Source organism: Microtus pennsylvanicus, chromosome 21 (genome assembly GCF_037038515.1).
Source record: "Microtus pennsylvanicus isolate mMicPen1 chromosome 21, mMicPen1.hap1, whole genome shotgun sequence".
NCBI classification, from domain to species: domain Eukaryota; kingdom Metazoa; phylum Chordata; class Mammalia; order Rodentia; family Cricetidae; genus Microtus; species Microtus pennsylvanicus.
This window is the reverse complement of record NC_134599.1, coordinates 5,393,500-5,414,731: the sequence shown is the minus strand read 5'-3', so window position 1 is coordinate 5,414,731 and position 21,232 is coordinate 5,393,500. Positions and strand designations below refer to the sequence as shown.

Genomic DNA, 21,232 nt, shown 5'->3' with positions numbered 1-21,232 from the left:
CCTAGGGAGAGATTTTTGCCCTCTTTATCTCCCCCAAAGTAGGACATGGAAGGGGAGCGAAAAGAAATCTCTCTGGAAAAACTGTGGATTTAAGAGACAACCCACTGGTTCAACCGTCAGCCCTGCCTTCTCCAGCAGTGTCCCTTGGGCAAATGACTCATCCCATCTGAGCCTCTATTTCCCTGATTATAAAATTGGGCAACAAGCAGAACCAGGTCAAGCTGTGATGGGCTAAGTGACAGAACTTTGAAAGAGTCTGGCACGGGGCCACGTGCTGAGTAGTGTCCAGCAAAGACCGGTGTGAAATTCTCTTTCAAAGATGACCCGGGGTCCAAGACGCGGTCCTGCTGTGCTCATCACGGCGTCCCAGAGGAGGCTGGCCCGCCCAGGGTTGGCCGCTGCAGCCACACCAGGCACTGGAACTGGGTCAGAAGGCAGGTTTTTCCAGCCTGGTGAAATTTGGCTCTTAGGAGACAAAATCAAGGGTGGAAAGAGATAGGTAGAGAGACAGAAGAGAGTGAAAGGAAGAGACGAGCAAAGCAAGAGGGAAGACGGTAGCAAAAGATACTGTCGGGTTGCATGCAGCCCCAAGTCTTAGTACAGAGGCAATATCCTCTCGGGGGTCCCAAAACAGCAAACCAACAGAGTTATGGTTAGCAACATTAGAAGCGGGGAAACATGCCCACCGAAGACCCGAGAGTTCTTAAGGAGAGGGGCGTTCAAACACCAGTTAGGCAAGGAGCCTTTCCTGGCAGAGACGGTAATGAACATACAGCGTCATGTGGAAGATGACAGGAGAGATCAGAGCTGGAAACGACATTGTTCTTGGCTGGGTGGCACTGAGGATCGTCCTTTCTGCTGGCATTTTCTCAGGTTGCACACTGCCTTCCAGCACCATCTGTCTGTTCAGCACAGTGGTTCAGCATGTGGCCTCACGTGCCAGACAGCTACGGCTTGATGCCTGGCCTGGCTGCCCCCTCCTGTATGGCCTCTTCCCAGTTTTTCCCACTTGCATAATGGAGGCAACAGTAGCATCACTCACGGGGCCACTACAGGGATGGAACAGGCCCTGCAGACGGGGTGGTGGGAGGGGGCATTCAGTCTGTGCAGAATGAGTTTTGTTTGACCTTGACATTCCATGGAACTAGCTACCAGACAGTTGGAAGCCCATACCCACCTCACACACTCCCCATCCAAGAGCCAACCTGGGATATCTGTTAAGGAATTGGCCAAAGCTTCTTGCGCTTCGGAAATGTGGAGATTGTTTTAAATTCTTATTCATGCATGCATGCCCTGGTGTCTTCTGTCCCATTTTGATCTCCAGGTACCATGGAGACATTTGTTCAGGATCAGACTGAGAGGGTCTTGAGAGGCATTAAAACACTCAAAGCTCCCACATGCTCTGCACTGAACTTCTCTCTATCCTCTCTTCTCCCTGCTCTGGAGGAAGACAGAGAAGACTTGGGGAAAGCAGGAGGTCCTGTTCCCCACTGATCCTGAATCACACCACGCCTGATGCTGATATAATTCACCATGGCTACTGCCAAGCATCCTGTGGTTTGAGTTATCTAAGGCTGAGGTGTATTTGGCATGCTCCTCTAAACCAGAGGTGCCCTGGTAGACACTAAGGCATCCGTAGGCAGTGTCCATGATGGAATTGCACAGTGAGGGGCTATGCCAGCACACGGGACCCGGATGCTGGAGTCACGGTGTGGTGCCAGTCTCATTCCCAGAGGCCTCTCCTTCTTATCCAAGTCAGAGTCAACAGCAGGCCAAGACATCCCTGGCCTCAATGATTCAGAGTTTCTAGAGACTTCTCAGACCAAAGAAAGTTCTAGAAACCCAATGAAAAGGGATTGGCCACTTAAATGTTTCTCAAGTCTGTCACAGGAAGTTTGGAAAACACAGGTCCCCAAGACTCCAGTGCAGACAGAAGGAAGGGTTTAGTGCTGGTGCTGCCAAGGGAAGATGCTTCCCAGGAGCTGTGGTCCTGGGGAGACAGTGGGTCACCGGGTCGGGAGAAAGCCACAAACCAAGCCCAGCTGCACAAGGGAGAGAACTCGAAACTGAACAGTCAGACCTTCCTGATGTGTCACCAAATCTGAGAACAAAGAACAAGCGAAAGTTGCTTGGCCTGTGGTGTGCTTCTGTAAGGAAGACGGAGTGAGCTGGGTGGTGGTGGTGCACACTTTTAATCCCAGCACTCAGGAGGCAGAGGTAGGCGGATCTTCCAGTTCGAAGCCAGCCTGGTTACAGAGTGAGTTCCAGAACAGTCAGGGATATACAGAGGAACTCTGCCTCAAAAACAAACAAACAAACAAACAAAGAGAGAAGGCAGAAAGCAAGGTACTGGGAGGAGCCAAGGCCTGTCACTTGAGGGTGGAGCCTACTGCATGGCCATCCTTTTATACAGCTGAAGGAACTGTGCTCAGATGATGACGGAAGCCAGCAGATGGGGCAGACTGGCTTCCCAGGGATGGGAGCAGGGGAGCAGACATTAACGACTCCAGGCCACCCCTGCTGCCCAAGCCCAGGCTGGTATCAATCAGCCTATTTATCCTCTTGATTCCCAGTAGAGGCTATGAGTAAACATTAGGTCATGGGCCCTACGATCTCTATCCAGGGCTAAGCCTGTCCTCTCTTTACTGTGCTTCACCCTATGGTGACAAGTGAGTGTCCCCTGCACTCATTGAGACAGAAACCAGCATAAGTAAGGGGAGTTGCTAGATAAATCTGGAAACGCATTCATCCAAAGCCCTACGCTGGGTATGACCAAGCACATACTAGAATGTCCAAATGACAATGTCTTCCAGCACAGTGTTCTTAACCTGGGGCCATCCCCGGCTCCCTGCTCGGTGGGTGACCTCAGCTGTGTTCTTAAGTGGCTCTCTGGTGCGGGAAACAATACTTCTAGAATTTCCATGTCTTGCCCATTCCCCATGGAATCTCACTTTATACCTCTCAGTCTTGAGAGGGGATCATTATTCCCATTTTACATGTAAGAAAACCAACTCCCAAATACCAGGGACCCAAGTGGGAGAGGTCGTGAGCTGGAGGGGACGAACAGTGATGCCGAGATTGCAGTTTTGTTCCCTGGCTCTCAAACACATTCTCACTTAGGCGCATGCACCTTCTGCGGAGCGCGTGAGCTCCATCCCAATTCCCTGCTCATGCCAATATTTTGTTCTTGAGGATCTGCAATGAGTGACGGCCAAGTCCCTGCTGGAGACCAGCAGGTGGCTGCGCCTGCCTCCTACAGTACCAGGAACTAGAGGTTCCTGGAGCTGGTGAGGACCAAGGGCCCCTCCTCCCCCTCTGTTTGTCAGGCTAGGTGCCAGACCAGCTTCCAATCAAAGGAGCGTCTCGTCACCAAAATGAGTCCTGGCAGAGCAGAAGTGCTGCCTCTTGTCAATTAGCTTGAGCAGAAGACCCAAACAGCTTTCCCAGGGAGGAGATGAAAGGGAAAAGATAGACACGATGATGTTCCCAAGATATGTCCTCTCATTAAGTCTACAAGATGCAATGTCGGTGAAATTTCTGCCCGTGCACACGTGTGTATGTGTGTGTGTATAGGAGCGTGTGTGTGTGTATAGGAGCATGTGTGTGTGTATAGGAGCATGTGTGTGTATAGGAGCATTGTGTATGTGTGTGTATAGGAGCATGTGTGTGTATAGGAGCATGTGTGTATGTGTGTGTATAGGAGCATGTATGTATGTGTGTGTATAGGAGCATGTGTGTATGTGTGTGTGTATAGGAGCGTGTGTGTGTATAGGAGCATGTGTGTGTATAGGAGCATGTGTGTATGTGTGTGTATAGGAGCATGTATGTATGTGTGTGTATAGGAGCATGTGTGTATGTGTGTGTATAGGAGCATTGTGTATGTGTGTGTATAGGAGCATGTGTGCGTATAGGAGCATGTGTGTATGTGTGTGTGTATAGGAGCATGTGTGTATGTGTGTGTATAGGAGCATGTGTGTATGTGTGTGTATAGGAGCATGTGTGTGTGTGTATAGGAGCATTGTGTATGTGTGTGTATAGGAGCATGTGTGTGTATAGGAGCATGTGTGTATGTGTGTGTATAGGAGCATGTATGTATGTGTGTGTATAGGAGCATGTGTGTATGTGTGTGTGTATAGGAGCGTGTGTGTGTATAGGAGCATGTGTGTGTATAGGAGCATGTGTGTATGTGTGTGTATAGGAGCATGTATGTATGTGTGTGTATAGGAGCATGTGTGTATGTGTGTGTATAGGAGCATGTGTGTGTATAGGAGCATGTGTGTATGTATGTGTGTGTAGGAGCATGTGTGTGTATAGGAGCATGTGTGTGTATGTGTGTGTATAGGAGCATGTGTGTATGTGTGTGTATAGGAGCATGTGTGTATGTGTGTGTATAGGAGCATGTGTGTGTATGTGTGTATAGGAGCATGTATGTGTATAGGAGCATGTGTGTATGTGTGTGTATAGGAGCATGTGTGTATGTGTGTGTATAGGAGCATGTGTGTATGTGTGTGTGTAGGAGCATGTGTGTGTATAGGAGCATGTGTGTATGTGTGTGTGTGTAGGAGCGTGTGTGTGTATAGGAGCATGTGTGTATGTGTGTGTGTATAGGAGCATGTGTGTGTATAGGAGCATGTGTGTGTGTGTGTATAGGAGCATGTGTGTGTGTATAGAAGCATGTGTGTATGTGTGTGTATAGGAGCATGTGTGTATGTGTGTGTATAGGAGCATGTGTGTGTGTGCGTATAGGAGCATGTGTGTGTGTGTATAGGAGCATGTGTGTATGTGTGTGTATAGGAGCATGTGTGTATGTGTGTGTGTATAGGAGCATGTGTGTGTGTGTATAGGAGCATGTGTGTGTATGTGTGTGTATAGGAGCATGTGTGTGTGTGTATAGGAGCATGTGTGTATGTGTGTGTGTATAGGAGCATGTGTGTGTGTATAGGAGCATGTGTGTGTATAGGAGCATTGTGTATGTGTGTGTATAGGAGCATGTATGTATGTGTGTGTATAGGAGCATGTGTGTATGTGTGTGTGTATAGGAGCGTGTGTGTGTATAGGAGCATGTGTGTGTATAGGAGCATGTGTGTATGTGTGTGTATAGGAGCATGTATGTATGTGTGTGTATAGGAGCATGTGTGTATGTGTGTGTATAGGAGTATGTGTGTGTATAGGAGCATGTGTGTATGTATGTGTGTGTAGGAGCATGTGTGTGTATAGGAGCATGTGTGTGTATGTGTGTATATAGGAGCATGTGTGTATGTGTGTGTATAGGAGCATGTGTGTATGTGTGTGTATAGGAGCATGTGTGTGTATGTGTGTATAGGAGCATGTATGTGTATAGGAGCATGTGTGTATGTGTGTGTATAGGAGCATGTGTGTATGTGTGTGTATAGGAGCATGTGTGTATGTGTGTGTGTAGGAGCATGTGTGTGTATAGGAGCATGTGTGTATGTGTGTGTGTGTAGGAGCGTGTGTGTGTATAGGAGCATGTGTGTATGTGTGTGTGTATAGGAGCATGTGTGTGTATAGGAGCATGTGTGTGTATGTGTGTGTATAGGAGCATGTGTGTGTGTGTGTGTATAGGAGCATGTGTGTGTGTATAGAAGCATGTGTGTATGTGTGTGTATAGGAGCATGTGTGTATGTGTGTGTATAGGAGCATGTGTGTGTGTGTGCGTATAGGAGCATGTGTGTGTGTGTATAGGAGCATGTGTGTATGTGTGTGTGTATAGGAGCATGTGTGTATGTGTGTGTGTATAGGAGCATGTGTGTGTGTGTATAGGAGCATGTGTGTGTATGTGTGTGTATAGGAGCATGTGTGTGTGTGTATAGGAGCATGTGTGTATGTGTGTGTGTATAGGAGCATGTGTGTGTATAGAAGCATGTGTGTATGTGTGTGTATAGGAGCATGTGTGTGTGTGCGTATAGGAGCATGTGTGTATGTGTGTGTATAGGAGCATGTGTGTATGTGTGTGTATAGGAGCATGTGTGTGTGTGTGTATAGGAGCATGTGTGTGTATGTGTGTGTATAGGAGCATGTGTGTGTATGTGTGTGTATAGGAGCATGTGTGTGTGTATAGAAGCATGTGTGTATGTGTGTGTATAGGAGCATGTGTGTGTGTGTGTGTGTGCGTATAGGAGCATGTGTGTGTGTGTATAGGAGCATGTGTGTATGTGTGTGTGTATAGGAGCATGTGTGTATGTGTGTGTGTATAGGAGCATGTGTGTGTGTATAGGAGCATGTGTGTGTATGTGTGTGTATAGGAGCATGTGTGTGTGTGTGTATAGCAGCATGTGTGTATGTGTGTGTGTATAGGAGCATGTGTGTGTATAGAAGCATGTGTGTATGTGTGTGTATAGGAGCATGTGTGTGTGTGCGTATAGGAGCATGTGTGTATGTGTGTGTATAGGAGCATGTGTGTATGTGTGTGTATAGGAGCATGTGTGTATGTGTGTGTGTGTAGGAGCATGTGTGTGTATAGGAGCATGTGTGTATGTGTGTGTGTGTAGGAGCGTGTGTGTGTATAGGAGCATGTGTGTATGTGTGTGTGTATAGGAGCATGTGTGTGTATAGGAGCATGTGTGTGTATGTGTGTGTATAGGAGCATGTGTGTGTATAGGAGCATGTGTGTGTATGTGTGTGTATAGGAGCATGTGTGTGTGTGTGTATAGGAGCATGTGTGTGTGTGTGTGTATAGGAGCATGTGTGTGTGTATAGAAGCATGTGTGTATGTGTGTGTGTATAGGAGCATGTGTGTATGTGTGTATAGGAGCATGTGTGTGTGTGTGTGTGTATAGGAGCATGTGTGTATGTGTGTGTATAGGAGCATGTGTGTGTGTGTGTATAGGAGCATGTGTGTGTGTATAGAAGCATGTGTGTATGTGTGTGTATAGGAGCATGTGTGTGTGTGTGCGTATAGGAGCATGTGTGTGTGTGTATAGGAGCATGTGTGTATGTGTGTGTGTATAGGAGCATGTGTGTATGTGTGTGTGTATAGGAGCATGTGTGTGTGTGTATAGGAGCATGTGTGTGTATGTGTGTGTATAGGAGCATGTGTGTGTGTGTATAGGAGCATGTGTGTATGTGTGTGTGTATAGGAGCATGTGTGTGTATAGAAGCATGTGTGTATGTGTGTGTATAGGAGCATGTGTGTGTGTGCGTATAGGAGCATGTGTGTGTGTGTGTTATAGGAACATGTGTGTGTATAGGAGCATGTGTGTATGTGTGTGTGTACAGGAGCATGTATGTGTACATGGAGGGGGTCAGAGGTCAAGCCCTAGTGTCTTCTCAGCTGGCTCTACCTCTCACTGAACTTGGAGCTCACTGATTCAGCTAGGTTGGCTGGCCTGCAAGCCTCAGGGATCCACCTGCCCCTGCTTCCTCAGGTACATGTGAATGTCACCACACCTAGTTTGTGTGCTTGTTTTACATAGGTTTGGGGAATTTGAGCTCTTGCTGCCAGCACTTTACCAACAGAGCCGTTTTCCTGGACCTTCCCTTTCACTAAGTGGTTTTCATAAGATTACTGAATAATGGATCCACTCAGATGTTGAGAAATGAGTTCCTAAAGATAGCTAAACACTTTGATTCTCAAAATCATCTTGGTTTTGTTCATTATACTTTTCAGCTGGCCTGGACATTTCCTCTTCTCTCTAATAACATGGGCATCTGGGGTTGCGATGTTAGGAGTCACTTCCTCTGGGCTGACCTGGGAATCCATACTTGCCATCTTTAAAGGGGCTCAGGGGCTCATTAAGGAGACCAACAGACACATCGGAGTAAGGTAATTAGGCTCAGAAAAGGGAGCTGCAAGCGCTCAGTTAATGCCTTGCCCCAGTTTTTCTCCTCTTCTCGGGGACCATGACCACAAAAGCTCAGCCTTCTCTCCTCTACCTGGAGGCAACTCCAAAGGGCATCCCACTTCCAGAATGTCCCTGGGGCTGGCTAGGATGCTTATGGTAATGCTACACAGCCTGCTTGTCCGTCTGATTCAGCTTGTTCTCCTCTCCCACTGCAGGCCCAAAGCCAAGGTTCAGAATCAAGGGTCAAGAAAAACCTCAAGGGGGCTGGAGAGATGGCTCAGTGGTTAAGAGCACTGACTGCTCTTCCAGAGGTCGTGAGTTCAATTCCCAGCAACCACATGATGGCTCACAACCATCTGTAATGAGATCTGGTGCCCTTTTCTGGTGTGTGGGTATACATGGAAGCAGAATGTTGTATACATAATAAATAAATAAATAAATCTTAAAAAAAAAAAAGAAAAACCTCAAGGAAGGGAACCCAGTCACTGGAGGCGTGTGTCAGCACTGAATAGGAACAGAGACAACAGTGCCATCGTGACCTCACCAGCGCAGTGACCTTGTTCCTTTCCTGTGCACTGGTATTGGTAAGACCACAGAAGACAGAGGGCGGTCCGAAACATTTCAGGCCAGCCTGCAGCCTGTGTCTGTGTTCACCTCTGTCCCAGCTGCTGCTTTGAGCTTGCACGAAACAAAACTATTTTGTTGGCATTGTTTGAGGATATCTTCTGGCTCTAACCAAGAGGCAGGGGATATGGGCCAAGCAGCTGGGCCTCACCTGTAGCCTTGAGAAATGTTCCTCTCTTCTCAACCTGATTACAATAGAAGACCCAAGTCTGAGCTCCTGGTTTACTGCTAGTTTGCTATGGAATCGTGGTGGGTCATAACATAGGCAGGGTGGTCCAGGTTGAAGCTTCTGTTCTCTCTGGGTTTCCAGGAAGTACCACAAGCTCTTTGGGCCACTTCTCCTGGCTGGTACTCAGCAATCCAATGGAAGGTTACCTGGGCGAGTTCTGCCCTAAGACTGTTTGCTGCTACTATCCAGTGTTTCTCTGTCTTACAGCTGAAAATATTTTATTACTTGTGGCCTAAGGCCATTTCAGAAATCTCAAACTACATTTAACAAGCAAGATTGGCGTGGACACAAACAACCTCTCTATCCTAATCCTGGCTTCTCACCAGGGCCAAAACACCACCTCGGACACTCACTCATCTTAGCTGATAGAAACAGGATGCTATCAAATGCCTACCCGTGGGAGAACCAGCTCCCCCGGCACCTCTCCAGTCCCATCATGTGTGGACTCTTGAAGACCACCTGGACCCAGAGAAGGCACGGGCAGCTGGAGAACCAGTCTGAATTTTCCTGCTTCTTAGACCCTGTGGTACCCACAGAACATGGACCTCCGTGGAACAGCATAGCACAGAATACATACGAACACAGGAATGGGCAGAGCCTTAGGTCCAGGGCCTCCAGGAGCAGCTGGTCTCTTATCTTCCACACTGGGTGCTCTTGTTAGGGTGCCCTGTGCTGTGTGGATATCTTTCTTTGTCTATTTTCTTTCGTTGGCCCTCCCTCAAAGAAAACCTAGAAAAAGGTGTTGCTATAGCTAGTCTCCAGTGAGAGCTATAAACTGTCACAGATGAAACACAAGACCAACCCTAGACAGCCTAGAAAGATGTGAAAACACCTTCTGCTTGCCGTTGCCTCTTCCTCGGCCCATACTTCATTTAGGTAACTTTAGAATCAGGTAACTGGAAACTTTCTGAAAAATAAGTGGGCTCTGAGGTGATGTCTCCTGGCAGTTTTCTCTCCCATCTCCTCTATTTTTCCTCTGACCCACTCAGCTCTCGACCAGGACATCCAGTTTCTGGCACCTTTTGCTTTTGTGGGGACTCCAGACGCTCGGAAGACCTGAGGGAGGAGTCTCAGCCTCCCAACTCCAGGACTCCTGGCTTCCTCCATTCCTGGGTTTACATCTTTTGACTTTGACTTTAACATGACGAGCAAACTCGACCACCCGGGAAACAGCATCTTCCCATTTCTTCCTTAGGCATCCCACCAATCTCAGCAACCCCGAGCTTGTCAGCATCAAGTCGAAACACAGCCCCCGGGCTGATAAGGAAGCGCTGAGCATCGGGTAAGAAGGGGCCTTCATTGGCTTGGTCGACCAGCTGTGACCTCACTCTGAGATTAGCAGTGGAGCCGCATGAGAAGGGAATCATGTCCCTCGGACTCAACCACAGGGAACTCTCAGGGGAGTCCCGCCATCCGCGGAGTGCATATGTAGCCAGAGCAGAGGATATGGTTAACATTAGCTGGGGGTGCAAGCCCACTGCCCCCCAAAAGCGGGGAAGCGCCTCCTGTTGGACTCTGCTTATTCACTCAAACTGTACTCAACTCTTCCACTACCTACTTTGAAAATAACTAAATCTCCATCCCTTACTTCCTGTTGACAGGAAGTCTTCTCTGCCAACTCATGGCTTGCCACAGGCCAGTGGGATAGCGCCTGAGCCGCAAGGTTCCTGCCAGGGCCCTGCTGTTTTGGTGTTTTCTAGCTGGGCAGAGAGATTGCTGATGAATGTCCAACAGGGACCAATTGGCTCTTGGTAGCCCAGGATTCCCAGCTGCTCTTCTGTGAGGCAGAGGTCCATCCTCACCATGGGAAGCTGCTGGGCAGTGAAGCCCTGTGGGAGGGCAGTCTTAAAGTGACCTCCTGTCCTTTCAGGAGGGCAAAGAGGAAGGATGACATAGGGCCAGAGCAGAACTTTTAGGAAGAGGGAAATGACCTGCTGGATACGTGTAGGCAGAGAACATGTCTGTGGCCGGTGGGTGACTGAAGATCCTTTCAAGTCTGTATCCTGGGTCCTCGGCTAGGTGGGAGATCCAGAAACGGCAATGAGCTACACTCCCCCTGGCCCTAGGAACAGAGTACCCATGAGACCTGGTTTGAAATAAGAGCTAAGCTCAGACGATGTTGCCGGGGTAGGCCCTCATCCTACCTGGCCGACACTCTTTAAAGAGGAAGAACGTGAGCACCACCACCCAGAGGGGAAAGGCCAGATGAAGATGGAGACAACGTTGGCGTGATACCACCACAAGCCGAGATGCGCGGCTACTAGGTACTACTTGTACTGCCTACAAGCAAGGGGGATCCTCCTCTGGAGACAAAGAATATGGTCCCTCTAACACCTTGACACTGGACTTTTGGCCTCTTGCCCTGAGAGGCAGGTTCCTGTGGTCGCCTGTCTCCTGGTTTGCAGTGTTGCATTGTAACAGACACAGAGACCTAATCCAACAGGGTCCCTGCCTGAGAGGCATGATAAAATCTTACCCCTCTGTTCCAAAAGAGACATGTGAGCAGCCATGGGGGAGCTGTGGGAAGCAAGTGGGGTGTACCCTAGCCTGGTCATGAGGGGTCCTCCCTCCTGTTTTCTGCTGCTTTCCTACATTGCTCCCTCCTCCACGATGGGAATCTTAGTATGGCGGGACGGGGAGGAAGCTGAGCACGTGACGAAGGCTGTGGGGGCCGCTCTGGGGCCACCTTTGTTTTTCTAGAGCACTGCTTCTTGGCCCTGCCATGTACCCTCTGAGCCTCACATCCTGGGGCTGGGAACAGAAATCATCAGGGGAACGAGGGGTATCTCTGCCTCCTCCCAGTTTCCACTCTGCCATGCTTTCCTAAGTCCCGCTGTGGGTATACATGCTAGCCATTCTGTGTTCAAGATCACTGGACACTAGCAAACACCAGTCTAGGAAGAGCCTGGCCTGCTCTTCTGTTGGTTACCAGGAAACTACACCTTGCTTTATTTATGTCCAACCTATTATGTAGCAGGCACAGTGCAAGACCTGGGGACTTCACCGACACCAAGATGTCCGTGGCCCCTACCTCCCTTACAAGGGTAACTGTAGGCACCTGCCACCCAATAGATAATACCACAGCTTTCCGCTTTCAAATATGGCAAACTGTGGAGACTTAAAGCAGTAGACTATGAATCTATCTCTCATGGGTCTCTCCTTCTGCTGGAAAGTTCTCACAATCTATGGTGATCTCTGGGGTCAGTGGGTAACTCAGCTGGGGCGGGGTTCACAACAGCCCTGCTCACGTTCCCAGCTGCCTCCACAAAGGCCAGCTAACAGAGGACAACGTGGGTTGTGTGTCTAGCAGGCAGTTCAGTTGGCCTCAAATCCAGTGCTTTCTCCAGTCTGTTGGTCACGACAGGACACAGGATATGGAGCCATAGACTCTGCCTCCAGACAGGAGGGCCACAGGTCACAGTGTGAGGAACTTGAGTACAGTTAATAAATCAGTAACTAAATCTCTAGATCTAACTAATGTCATTAAATAATGAATACACACAACTCTATTATATACTGTTTAAATAATACATACCGTAATAATAATAAAAATTTTAGTGAATATGTACTATGATATCTATCTATCTATCTATCTATCTATCTATCTATCTATCCATCCACATGCATTACAAACAAGGTAGAATTGAAGTCTCTTCTTGACTCCAGTGCCCCAACTGTATGGGCAGTGCCCAGCTGACATTCAGTTGGCATGCTGTGCCCACATTGAAGAAGCCCACTCACTGGCCAGACCTTTCACACGAAATCACTGACACATAGCATTTAGACTTTGTTAGTACACCTGGAACCACAAGTCCTGGGGCTCCGCACTGAGCTGCTGAAGCTTCTGACGTCTGGGTCCTCCAAGAGTTTATGCTCACAAATACCCAAAGATGCGACAAGCCACTGAGGCATAGCCTACTACGCTGACTCGCACTGGCTATTCCAGCTGCTGCCTGAGCTTTATTGGGAAGCCAGAAATATCCTGCCATTGTCAAGCAATCAGTAGTGAAGGGTAGTTCTTCTCAATGACGGATGGAAAAGTGCAGATGACTTATGAAAGATGTATAGATGCTGTACAGATAGAAAGAGATAGATGGATAGATGATTGATGGATGGAGATGACAGATAAGACAGGTATACAGATGATACATGGATACTTGAATATAAACAGACATGGACAGATAGATGATGGATGGATAAAGATGATAATGTGAATATTTGGACAGAGTAGATAGATGATGGATACATGGACAGAGAGATGATGGATGGATGGATGGATGGATGGATGGATGGATGGATGAATGGATGGATAGGTTGATGGTGGATAGATGGACAAATATTACACGGAGTTCAGATAGATTAGATAGATTACAGATAGGTAATTGTCTTGGGTTTTTTTTTCTGTGTTTCTGATGAAACACAATGACCGCAAGCAAGTCGGGGAGGAAAGGATGAACCTGACCTGCACTTCCATATCACTGTTCGTCATCAAAGGCAGTCATGACAGGAACTCAGACAGGGCAGGAACCTGGAAGCTGATGCAGAGGCCATGGAAGGGTACTGCTCACTGGCTTGCTCCACATAGCTTGTTCAGCCTGCTTTCTTATAGAGCCCAGGACCACCAGCCCAGGGATGGCACCGCCCACAACTGGCTGGACCCTCCCTCACTGATCACTAATTTTAAAAATGCCTCACAGCTGGATCCTATGGAGGCATTTTCTCAACTGAGGACCCTTTCTCTCTGATGACTCCAGCTTATATCAAGTTGACATAAAACCAGCCAGTTCAGTGATGGATGGTCAACAGATGGAAGGATGGACAGACGGAAACACAGATGACGCAGAACCAATGGCACGAGAGCAGAAGAAACGGAGGCTGGAATCCAACTGTTTTTAAACCCAGAAGGTGTCAGAATCCCATCAAGAATTTAATGAATGACAAAGTCATGGGTCTAGTCTCAGAAATTCCACTTCAGTAGGTTCAGACTGACACATAGGAGTTGATTTTTTTTTTTAGCTTTTTTGTTTTGTTTTGTATTTCAAGACAGGGTTTCTCTTGTGTTGTTTTGGAGCCTGCCCTAAAACTAGCTCTTGTAGACCAGGCTGGCTTCGAACTCACAGAGATCCTCCTGCCTCTGCCTCCCAAGTGCTGGAATTAAAGGTGTGTGTCACTACCGCCTGGCAGAGTTGATATTTTTAAGAGCATATTAGACTGTGCCATTATAATCAAGCTGGTTCAAGAACCACACTTTGATAAGCCCCACCCTAAACCCTTGCAAGCACAAACTGTCTCAGTCAAGGTCAAAGCTGAATGTCTTCCCCAGACTCCAGCTCAGGCTGTTTCAGTGGTGAGAGGGGCAGAGAATACAATGTCACCTGCTCCTCCAACCCCAGGGACAGAGCACTCTCCTATTCCCATGCTCTCCAGGGACTGTGGTCACAGGCCCACCGACAGCACAGAGGGCACTGTGGCCTCAGGCAGGGTGAGACTCTAGCCACACAGCAGGTGGCAGTGTCTTGAGCTCACTGGAGCCCAGTTGTGCCACCACAACCTTCTGACTGGCCAGGTGCTCTTGGCTCTGTTTTCAGTCTGTCTCCAGTGACAGTGAAGGACTTCAAGAGCTCCTCTCCCAAGAGGGCTGGGAACATGTGTATTCTGTAACTAATGCCTGCTAGGTGAAGAACTTATGCTCTCTGGGAGCTCCACTGTCACACAATTCCTGCCTCTCTCGTGCCTTCCTTCCCATCTTCCTGGGAGCATCTTCCAACCACCTTCCCCCACCGAAGGGCTCTCAGTCCCTGAGCCCCGGAAATCTGCCAAAGCACTTCATCTTGCTGGTGTGTCTGGCTACTTCCCATGAATTTTGTTCCTTTCATTTTAATGATTCCTCAGTTGAGGCCCACAAGAAAAGCTCCCAGACAAGACCTTAGGTTTTGATGGATAGTTTTAAGTTAAATAGCAGTAACAAAGGAGTAAGGAAGAAGTTTCAGGAAGCCAGACCGGCCATGAGGATAAGCTAACAAGTGGACTCCCTAGGGGGAAATGCTAGCATCCTGCTGGGTTCTCCTGGAATGGTCTGTGCAGCCACACCAGAACTGTCTACGCAATGCGATCATGCTTGGTGGAAGTCTGTCTCTTGGGCACTGTGGTGGTTCAGATGAGAATCCCCAGGACCCTATATTTGAAAGCTTGGTCCCCAGTTGGTGGAACTGCTTAGGACGCATTAAGAGGTGTGGCTTTGGGGAGGAGGTGTGTCACTGGGGGTGGACTTTGAGGTTTCAAAAGCCTCTGCCATTCCCTGTTAGTAACCCCCACCCCTTGTGGATCAGATACAAGCCCTCAGTTGCTGTTTCAGCACCAAAGTAACTAACACAGACACTATACCAGCACTTGAGGTCCCCACATTCAGCTGAACCAGCCGCCAACGCTGGGAGGAATCTTTCAGACAGGGAGAAAGACGCATGCCCAATGCTGCCCACAAGGCTAGGGAGGACTTAGGGCAGGCTTGAGCATAGGGGCAGGGTCTTTGCTGCAACTCTCCTGCCTTTGTGAGCAATTCCTCAGTCTTGGCTGGCTTGGAATTAACTAAGAGGACCAGGTTGGCCTTGAACATACAGAGATCTCCCTGCCTCTGATTCCAGAGTACTAGGATGAAAAGTGTCCGCCACTATGCCTGGCAGAGCCTGGCCTTCAAGCCAGGGTTGTCTGAGGAGATACAGGATACTCAATTAAACGGGGTCTGCATAGCAATAGACCAGTCCAAACATGGCATGGGGCATACTTAAGATTAGAGAAAAAAAATGCTGGTGTTTGAAATTCATTTTTAATTGGGCCTCTTCTGCTTACTCTCTGGTGGCCTTCCTTCAAGGTCCTTCTTGATCTGGTCTCAGACCATTCCCTTCCCTAGGAGACACTGCATTCCACGGGATTTAGAAGCACCCTCTCCTTCTGCATCTGATGCGGTCTGGTGTGGTTGTCTCTCTCTCTCCCCCACTCTCCACAAGCAACTGCTGTGCAGCTGACCTGTCATCTTATGTCCTGGGCTTAGCTGTTAAGCACATGTCTAAAGTCCCTAGTTCACAGCCTCTCCGGGCATAGTAATCACTAGGTCACCATTAGTGGGGTAGATGAGAGGAACCTCTGGTCCCACCAGCAAACACAAGCACTCTGAGGAGACAGAACTCTCCCTCCCTCAGACCTGGACCTGGTCCTAAGGGAAAACACCAGGCAGAGGTCACATTTGGTGAACAGCTGTGTGGCAGTGCAGTGGATACCATTTTCAGTAAGGGCTGGGTTATGTCAGGAACGTGCCGGAATGTCCCAGTTTAAACACTGGTTTTCAGCACTCACAGATTGGCCTAGCAGTCCCTTAGCTGGTGCTGGATTTTGCCCTATACTGCCATACACATCACCCCACTGGCATGGCAAACACACACGAATGGGGGATCAGTCTCTCCACTTGGCCTCAATTCAATGTGGCTTGCTCAATGAACGTTATTTACTCCCTCATCCCCCATCCTCTCCTTGCCATGCCCACTTTTATTATTTATTTTATTGAGACCGTTTGCTATGTAACCCAGGCAAGGCTTAAATTTACAACAATCCTCATGCCTCAGCCTCCTAAGTGCTGGGAGCTCTTTCTTGTACCCTGGCACACATGTTATAACCACACGAGTATAGAGCACTTTACCTTGTAAAGAGCTTTCCCGTTTATTATTTTATTTCGACCTCCCTACAAGGCGGGAAAATCGGCACCATTTTCTGGGACAAACGGGAAAAGCTGAGTGGTTAGGGGGCCAGCTAACACGCTCACCACTGTTAAACAGATCTCAGCAGCAGTGTCTAACTTTCTAACGACAGTTTTAAATGTCTTACGTGGGCAATGTACGTAGGAGTGTTTTTCTCAAATAAAACCCATATTCCTGTACGTTCAGGTCACTGATGGACTTATGACTTGCCCAGATGCCCAACTTTAAACTGCTCCCCAAAGCACCCATTAGACATGTGGGGCTCCAAGCCCCAAGTCTCCGTTCAGTATTGCGCTACTCGACTGGAAATAAAAGGGGGTAGGAGGCATCTAAAAGAAAGGGTTTGGGGGTCAATACAGTAAGAAAAGACTACTATTTCCTCTTCAAGGTGAAAATGAGTGGATGGTCCCTGCAAGCCAGCTCTGCCTATGCTGTGACAGGGATCAGTGATGATGCCATGAGGTAGTACTGGCAGGAGGTGGAGCTCACTTGCTGTCCCACACTGCCTAGCATGTGCGTTTGTAAAAACCTTTGCTTGGTTGGTCATCTCTAGGATATGGCCAGATACGGGTTCCCTTAGCCGGTGAAGTTACAGGCTGGGGTACACCTCCTGCGACCTGATCCCCACCTCCACCCTCATGGAGGTGAGAACAAGCGCCCTTGGGCTAACTTCTAGGGCAGGCCACACTGATGGATGCTGAGCACTGTGAACAAGCTACTCTGCATGCTGCTCCCTCTGGCTGTTTAGATCAATGTCCAACCAAGGTGGCAGGCTGGCGATCTGGGCTGAAGTTAGCTACAGTTCTGTATAGATGAGGGCATCTCTAACCTCCAAATTCTACAGAGGCCCAAAATGCTCCTGGAGTCAAACCTAGAGAACCACAGCAAAGGGACCCCAGCCGCGACTTACATGAAACTTGGGAATATTGGCGCGGAGGGAGAGCCATTTGGGGGTGCATCCACACCGTGGCCCCCGCGATGTCCCCACCCACTACTCCTTTCCTCGGTCCCTGGCGGCCGCGCACAGCTCCACCCCTCGGAGCTCAGTCCACACCGTCCTTTTTCAGCAAAACAACACAACTCACCACCCCCTCCCCAGCACCCGCACCGGCCGGATCCGGGGCTACGCCCAGTCCGCCAGTAGGCTATGCGCACCCGGGAGCGCGCTCCGCGTCCCCGCTTCCCAGCAGACACCCCTGACTCTGCCCCTGCCTGGGACAGTTCCGGAGCTCCACGCGAGTGCGGACCGAGATCCAACCACTGGCTCTGCGGCCCAGCTTGGGCCCTGCCCCTCCCCCTCCCCAGCCTCCCGAAGGGACAGGAGGGACAGGACGGCGCGCGGGGGGTGTCCCGTGTTAACCGCCTCGGCGCTGCGGGAGTCTGGAGCTCCGGGAACGGGACTCACCGGAATGTGCACTCGCAGTGATCTTCTCTTCAGGCTGGGGTTCTTCTTGCCGCTGCTCCCTCCAGGGCTGGAAACCTCTTTCTTCTTCTTGGTGTCCATGGCTGCGCTTCCCATAACTTTAGCCAGAAGTTAATTCCGGTGCCTTGTCCCCGGGGTTCGGTCCCCTCGCTACCTCCCAGGGCTGCTGCCGTTACACTAGAGCCACGCGCTCTTTATGACTGTCCTTCCACCCTGAAAACACCTCGTGGGGACTTCCGCGGGGAGGGCGGGTGGCGCAGGTAACACGCGGGGCGGCACCCGAGGGGCTGGCGGTCCGCGGGATGCTGGGTCGGAGCGACCTCTTCCTCCTACCGAATCCTCTAGTTCAGAGTCTAGGACCGCGCTGTTTTTGGTTACGCGGGGCAGAAGACTCGTGCTGGGTGACAAAGTTTTCCTTCTCCTGCAAAGCGAAGCAACATTTTCCACCTCTCGGCTCCTCCCACAGATTCCCAGAGGTAATTGGCCAGGCAGGTGCAATTAACAACAGCAATTTGGAAAACAGCCTTCCAGTGCCTGTGCCTCGGTGGAATCGGTGGCCAGAGAGAGCCGCTTAGAATAGAAATGCATAACCCTGGGCCGCACAATAAAGCAGCAGGGAGCCTAGGACCCGGAGGGCCTCCTCTCTAAGCGAGAGGGAGGGCAGAGGGGGAAGAGGAGGTGCAAAGGCGAAGGCTCGTCGCAATTGGGCTGGCGCGTGGCCGCAGGAATAAACTGTGGCGGCGGCTGGCTGGGTTCTGCGGGCCGAAGGGCGCGCCCCAGCCCCTAGGGGAGAATTGGGCAGGGCGCCCGCCCGGGGCGGCCTCTGAGCCGCGTCCCCGGGGACTCGGGGGGCTGTAGGGGCCGGACTTGGCACCGACTCAGACTCCGGGAGCGCTGGGCGGTGGAAGGCGGTGCGCGTTGAACAGGAAGTGCGCGGTGTGCGGCGCCACTGTCCCACTCCACGCCGCCCCCAAGTCGGCGTGCACTTGTCTGTCTCAGACAAGCCGGCTCCGGACTCGCCTGAAGCTGGTTTCTGATCCATCTGGTTTTGCGGTGTCTCTGGTTAGGTCCGATCCCCGGAAACACACACCCACACCCCGACCACGCCGCGATTGAAACCAGGGGTGTTAAGTGGCTCTGGTGATCCGCACTTGCTTCGCGGAACACCGCCGCCCTGCGGCGTGGGGACCTGCATCTCGATCCAGAGAGGCCTGTGGCGGGGTGAGTGCGGGCTTTTCTCCACGACAGGGTTCTTTTCATTTTCACCAAGGGTAGCGCAGCTGATCCTGGGCGAAAGTGCGCGCGTCCCTGTAAACGCTGAAGTCCTGAGACCACGGGAGGAAATGGGTGCGTCGGAGCCTGAAAACCAGGGCGAACACGCCACGTGCTCTGGGACCTTCAGAGTCACTGGCTGCGGATCCAGCACTGCGGGCTGCTCAGGACTCGGTGTTCCTCCCAGGCAGAGAGACCATGGCTTCAGGAGTGACAGCTCTCTGAAGCTGACATCAGCCCATCTTCTCCCTGCAATCAGATGCTAAGCAGAGAATGAACGTGATAGGGGTCACTTTGACAACACACCATGGGGACAGTTGAGGTGGCCTTTGCCCCTCTCCCTGGTCTCTCAGAGGAGGTGATGTGGTTAGCACGCTTTAGAAACCATTATTTAGGAAAGGACCTGTCTGTCCCATAAGAGACAACCTAGGTTCAGCTATCTCCTGAGTTTCCGCGTTTCCAGCCTACTTCCTGCAAATTAGGTAAAACCCTACACTTGGGGGGTGTGTCCCTGGCTCACCAGTAGGTTCGTATACATCCCTCCATGCTTTCAAGCCTGCCCAGTGCCCCAACCAGTGTCCCTAAGGAGTGACTGGAGGACACTAGGAAAGAACCTGTCTAGGATCAACACACAAGTATTTGTCTTTTGTTCCCACAGGGGTGGGGGTGGGGTGGGGTGTAGGTTTCCTGCCAGGCTCCTTGCTGAAGGACTTTGAGAGACATTCTACTGAATGTTCAAATTGCTTCTTAGAAGCAGAAGTGAGTTCCAGGACAGCCAGGACTGTCACACAGAGAAACCCTGTCTCGAAAAAAAAAAAAAGCAGAAATGGGATTTCGTGGGTGGGGGTGCAGTGCAATGTAAATGCCCAAGGAAGCCACCCTCAGCCACACACACAAAAAAAAAAAAAAGAAAGAAAGAAAAAGTAAAAAAAAAAATCGCTCCAGGACTGTCAAGTGTTATTATTTTGTAGCTTGAAATGGCCATCCTTGTCATGATTTGCCAGGATGCATAAACCGCACCACGTGATGAGTAAGTAATGGCCTTGAAAGTAGTCGTTGAAGAGACCAAGCTGACAGAGGGAAAGACTGGGGGTGGGGGCATATCAGCTGCCCTCCTGCAGCCCCCCACTGTGTGTGTGTGTGTGTGTGTGTGTGTGTGTGTGTGTGTGTGTGTTTTAGTTTGTGAAGGCCAGAGGTTGGTATTAGAATGTCCTCTTCAGGGTGCCTGAACTGGCCTTGTCCTGTAGTCAGACTGATGACTATCTTGAATATCACCATAGAACCTTCATCCGGCGACCAATGGAGACAGAAACAGAGACCCACATTGGAGCACTGGACTAAGCTCCCAAGGTGCAGTTGAAGAGCTGAAGGGAAGGAGGGAGAACATGAGCAAGGAAGTCAGGACCACAAGGGGTTCACCCACTGAGACAGTGTACCTGAGCTAATGGGAGCTCACCAAGGCCGCTGGACTGGGAATGAATGAGCATGGAATCAAACTGGTCCCTCTGAATGTGGTTGACAGTTGGGGCAGACTGAGGGGCCAATGACAATGACACTGGGACTTGTCTCTACTGCATGTACTGGCTCTTTAGGATCCTATTCTCTTTGGATGTACACCTTCCTAAGCCTGGATGTAGTGGGGAGGTCTTGGACTTCCCACAGGGCAGGGTGCCTTGCCCTCTCTTAGGACTAGAGGGGACGGGGGGGGGGGAGTGGGAATTTTGATTGGTATTATTTTTAAAGTAATAAAAAAAAGAATGTTAAAGAAATATGTAACTATGAACAGAGCAGTGGTGGCGCACGCCTTTAATCCCAGCACTTGGGAGGCAGAGGCAGGCGGATCTCTGTGAGTTCGAGGTCAGCCTGGTCTACAAGAGCTAGTTTCAGGACAATCTCCAAAGCTACAGAGAAACCCTGTCTCGAAAAAAAAAATGTGATGTGCATGTAAGAGACTGAGCCAGAGCTTGTGCATGCTAAGCACACCCTCCCATGCCAGTCAAGATAAACTTTTACATTACAAAATGCACATTCAAGACCAGCTTGATGGCTCAGTGGGTAATGGAGCTTTTCAGCAAGCTGACACCTCACTGAATTTGATCCCTGAACCCTACATGATGGAGGACTGGCCAGCTCT

At 49.9% G+C, this 21,232-nt stretch overlaps 1 protein-coding gene across 6 annotated transcripts in view; it reads right to left on the bottom strand.

The window, feature by feature from the left end:
* Positions 1 to 19,079, bottom strand: part of Prkag2 (protein kinase AMP-activated non-catalytic subunit gamma 2) — a 264,022-nt gene extending 244,943 nt beyond the window's left edge. The window contains exon 1 of one of the 6 annotated variants that reach the window (XM_075955434.1): positions 17,809 to 19,079. In XM_075955434.1, the coding sequence (XP_075811549.1) occupies positions 17,809 to 17,922 (114 nt within the window). In that variant the 5' untranslated portion in view covers positions 17,923 to 19,079. The remainder of the gene's footprint in view (positions 1 to 17,808) is intronic. The other 5 variants (XM_075955435.1, XM_075955433.1, XM_075955432.1 and 2 more) reach the window with 5 other exon arrangements.
* Between the last annotated feature and the right edge of the window lie 2,153 nt (positions 19,080 to 21,232).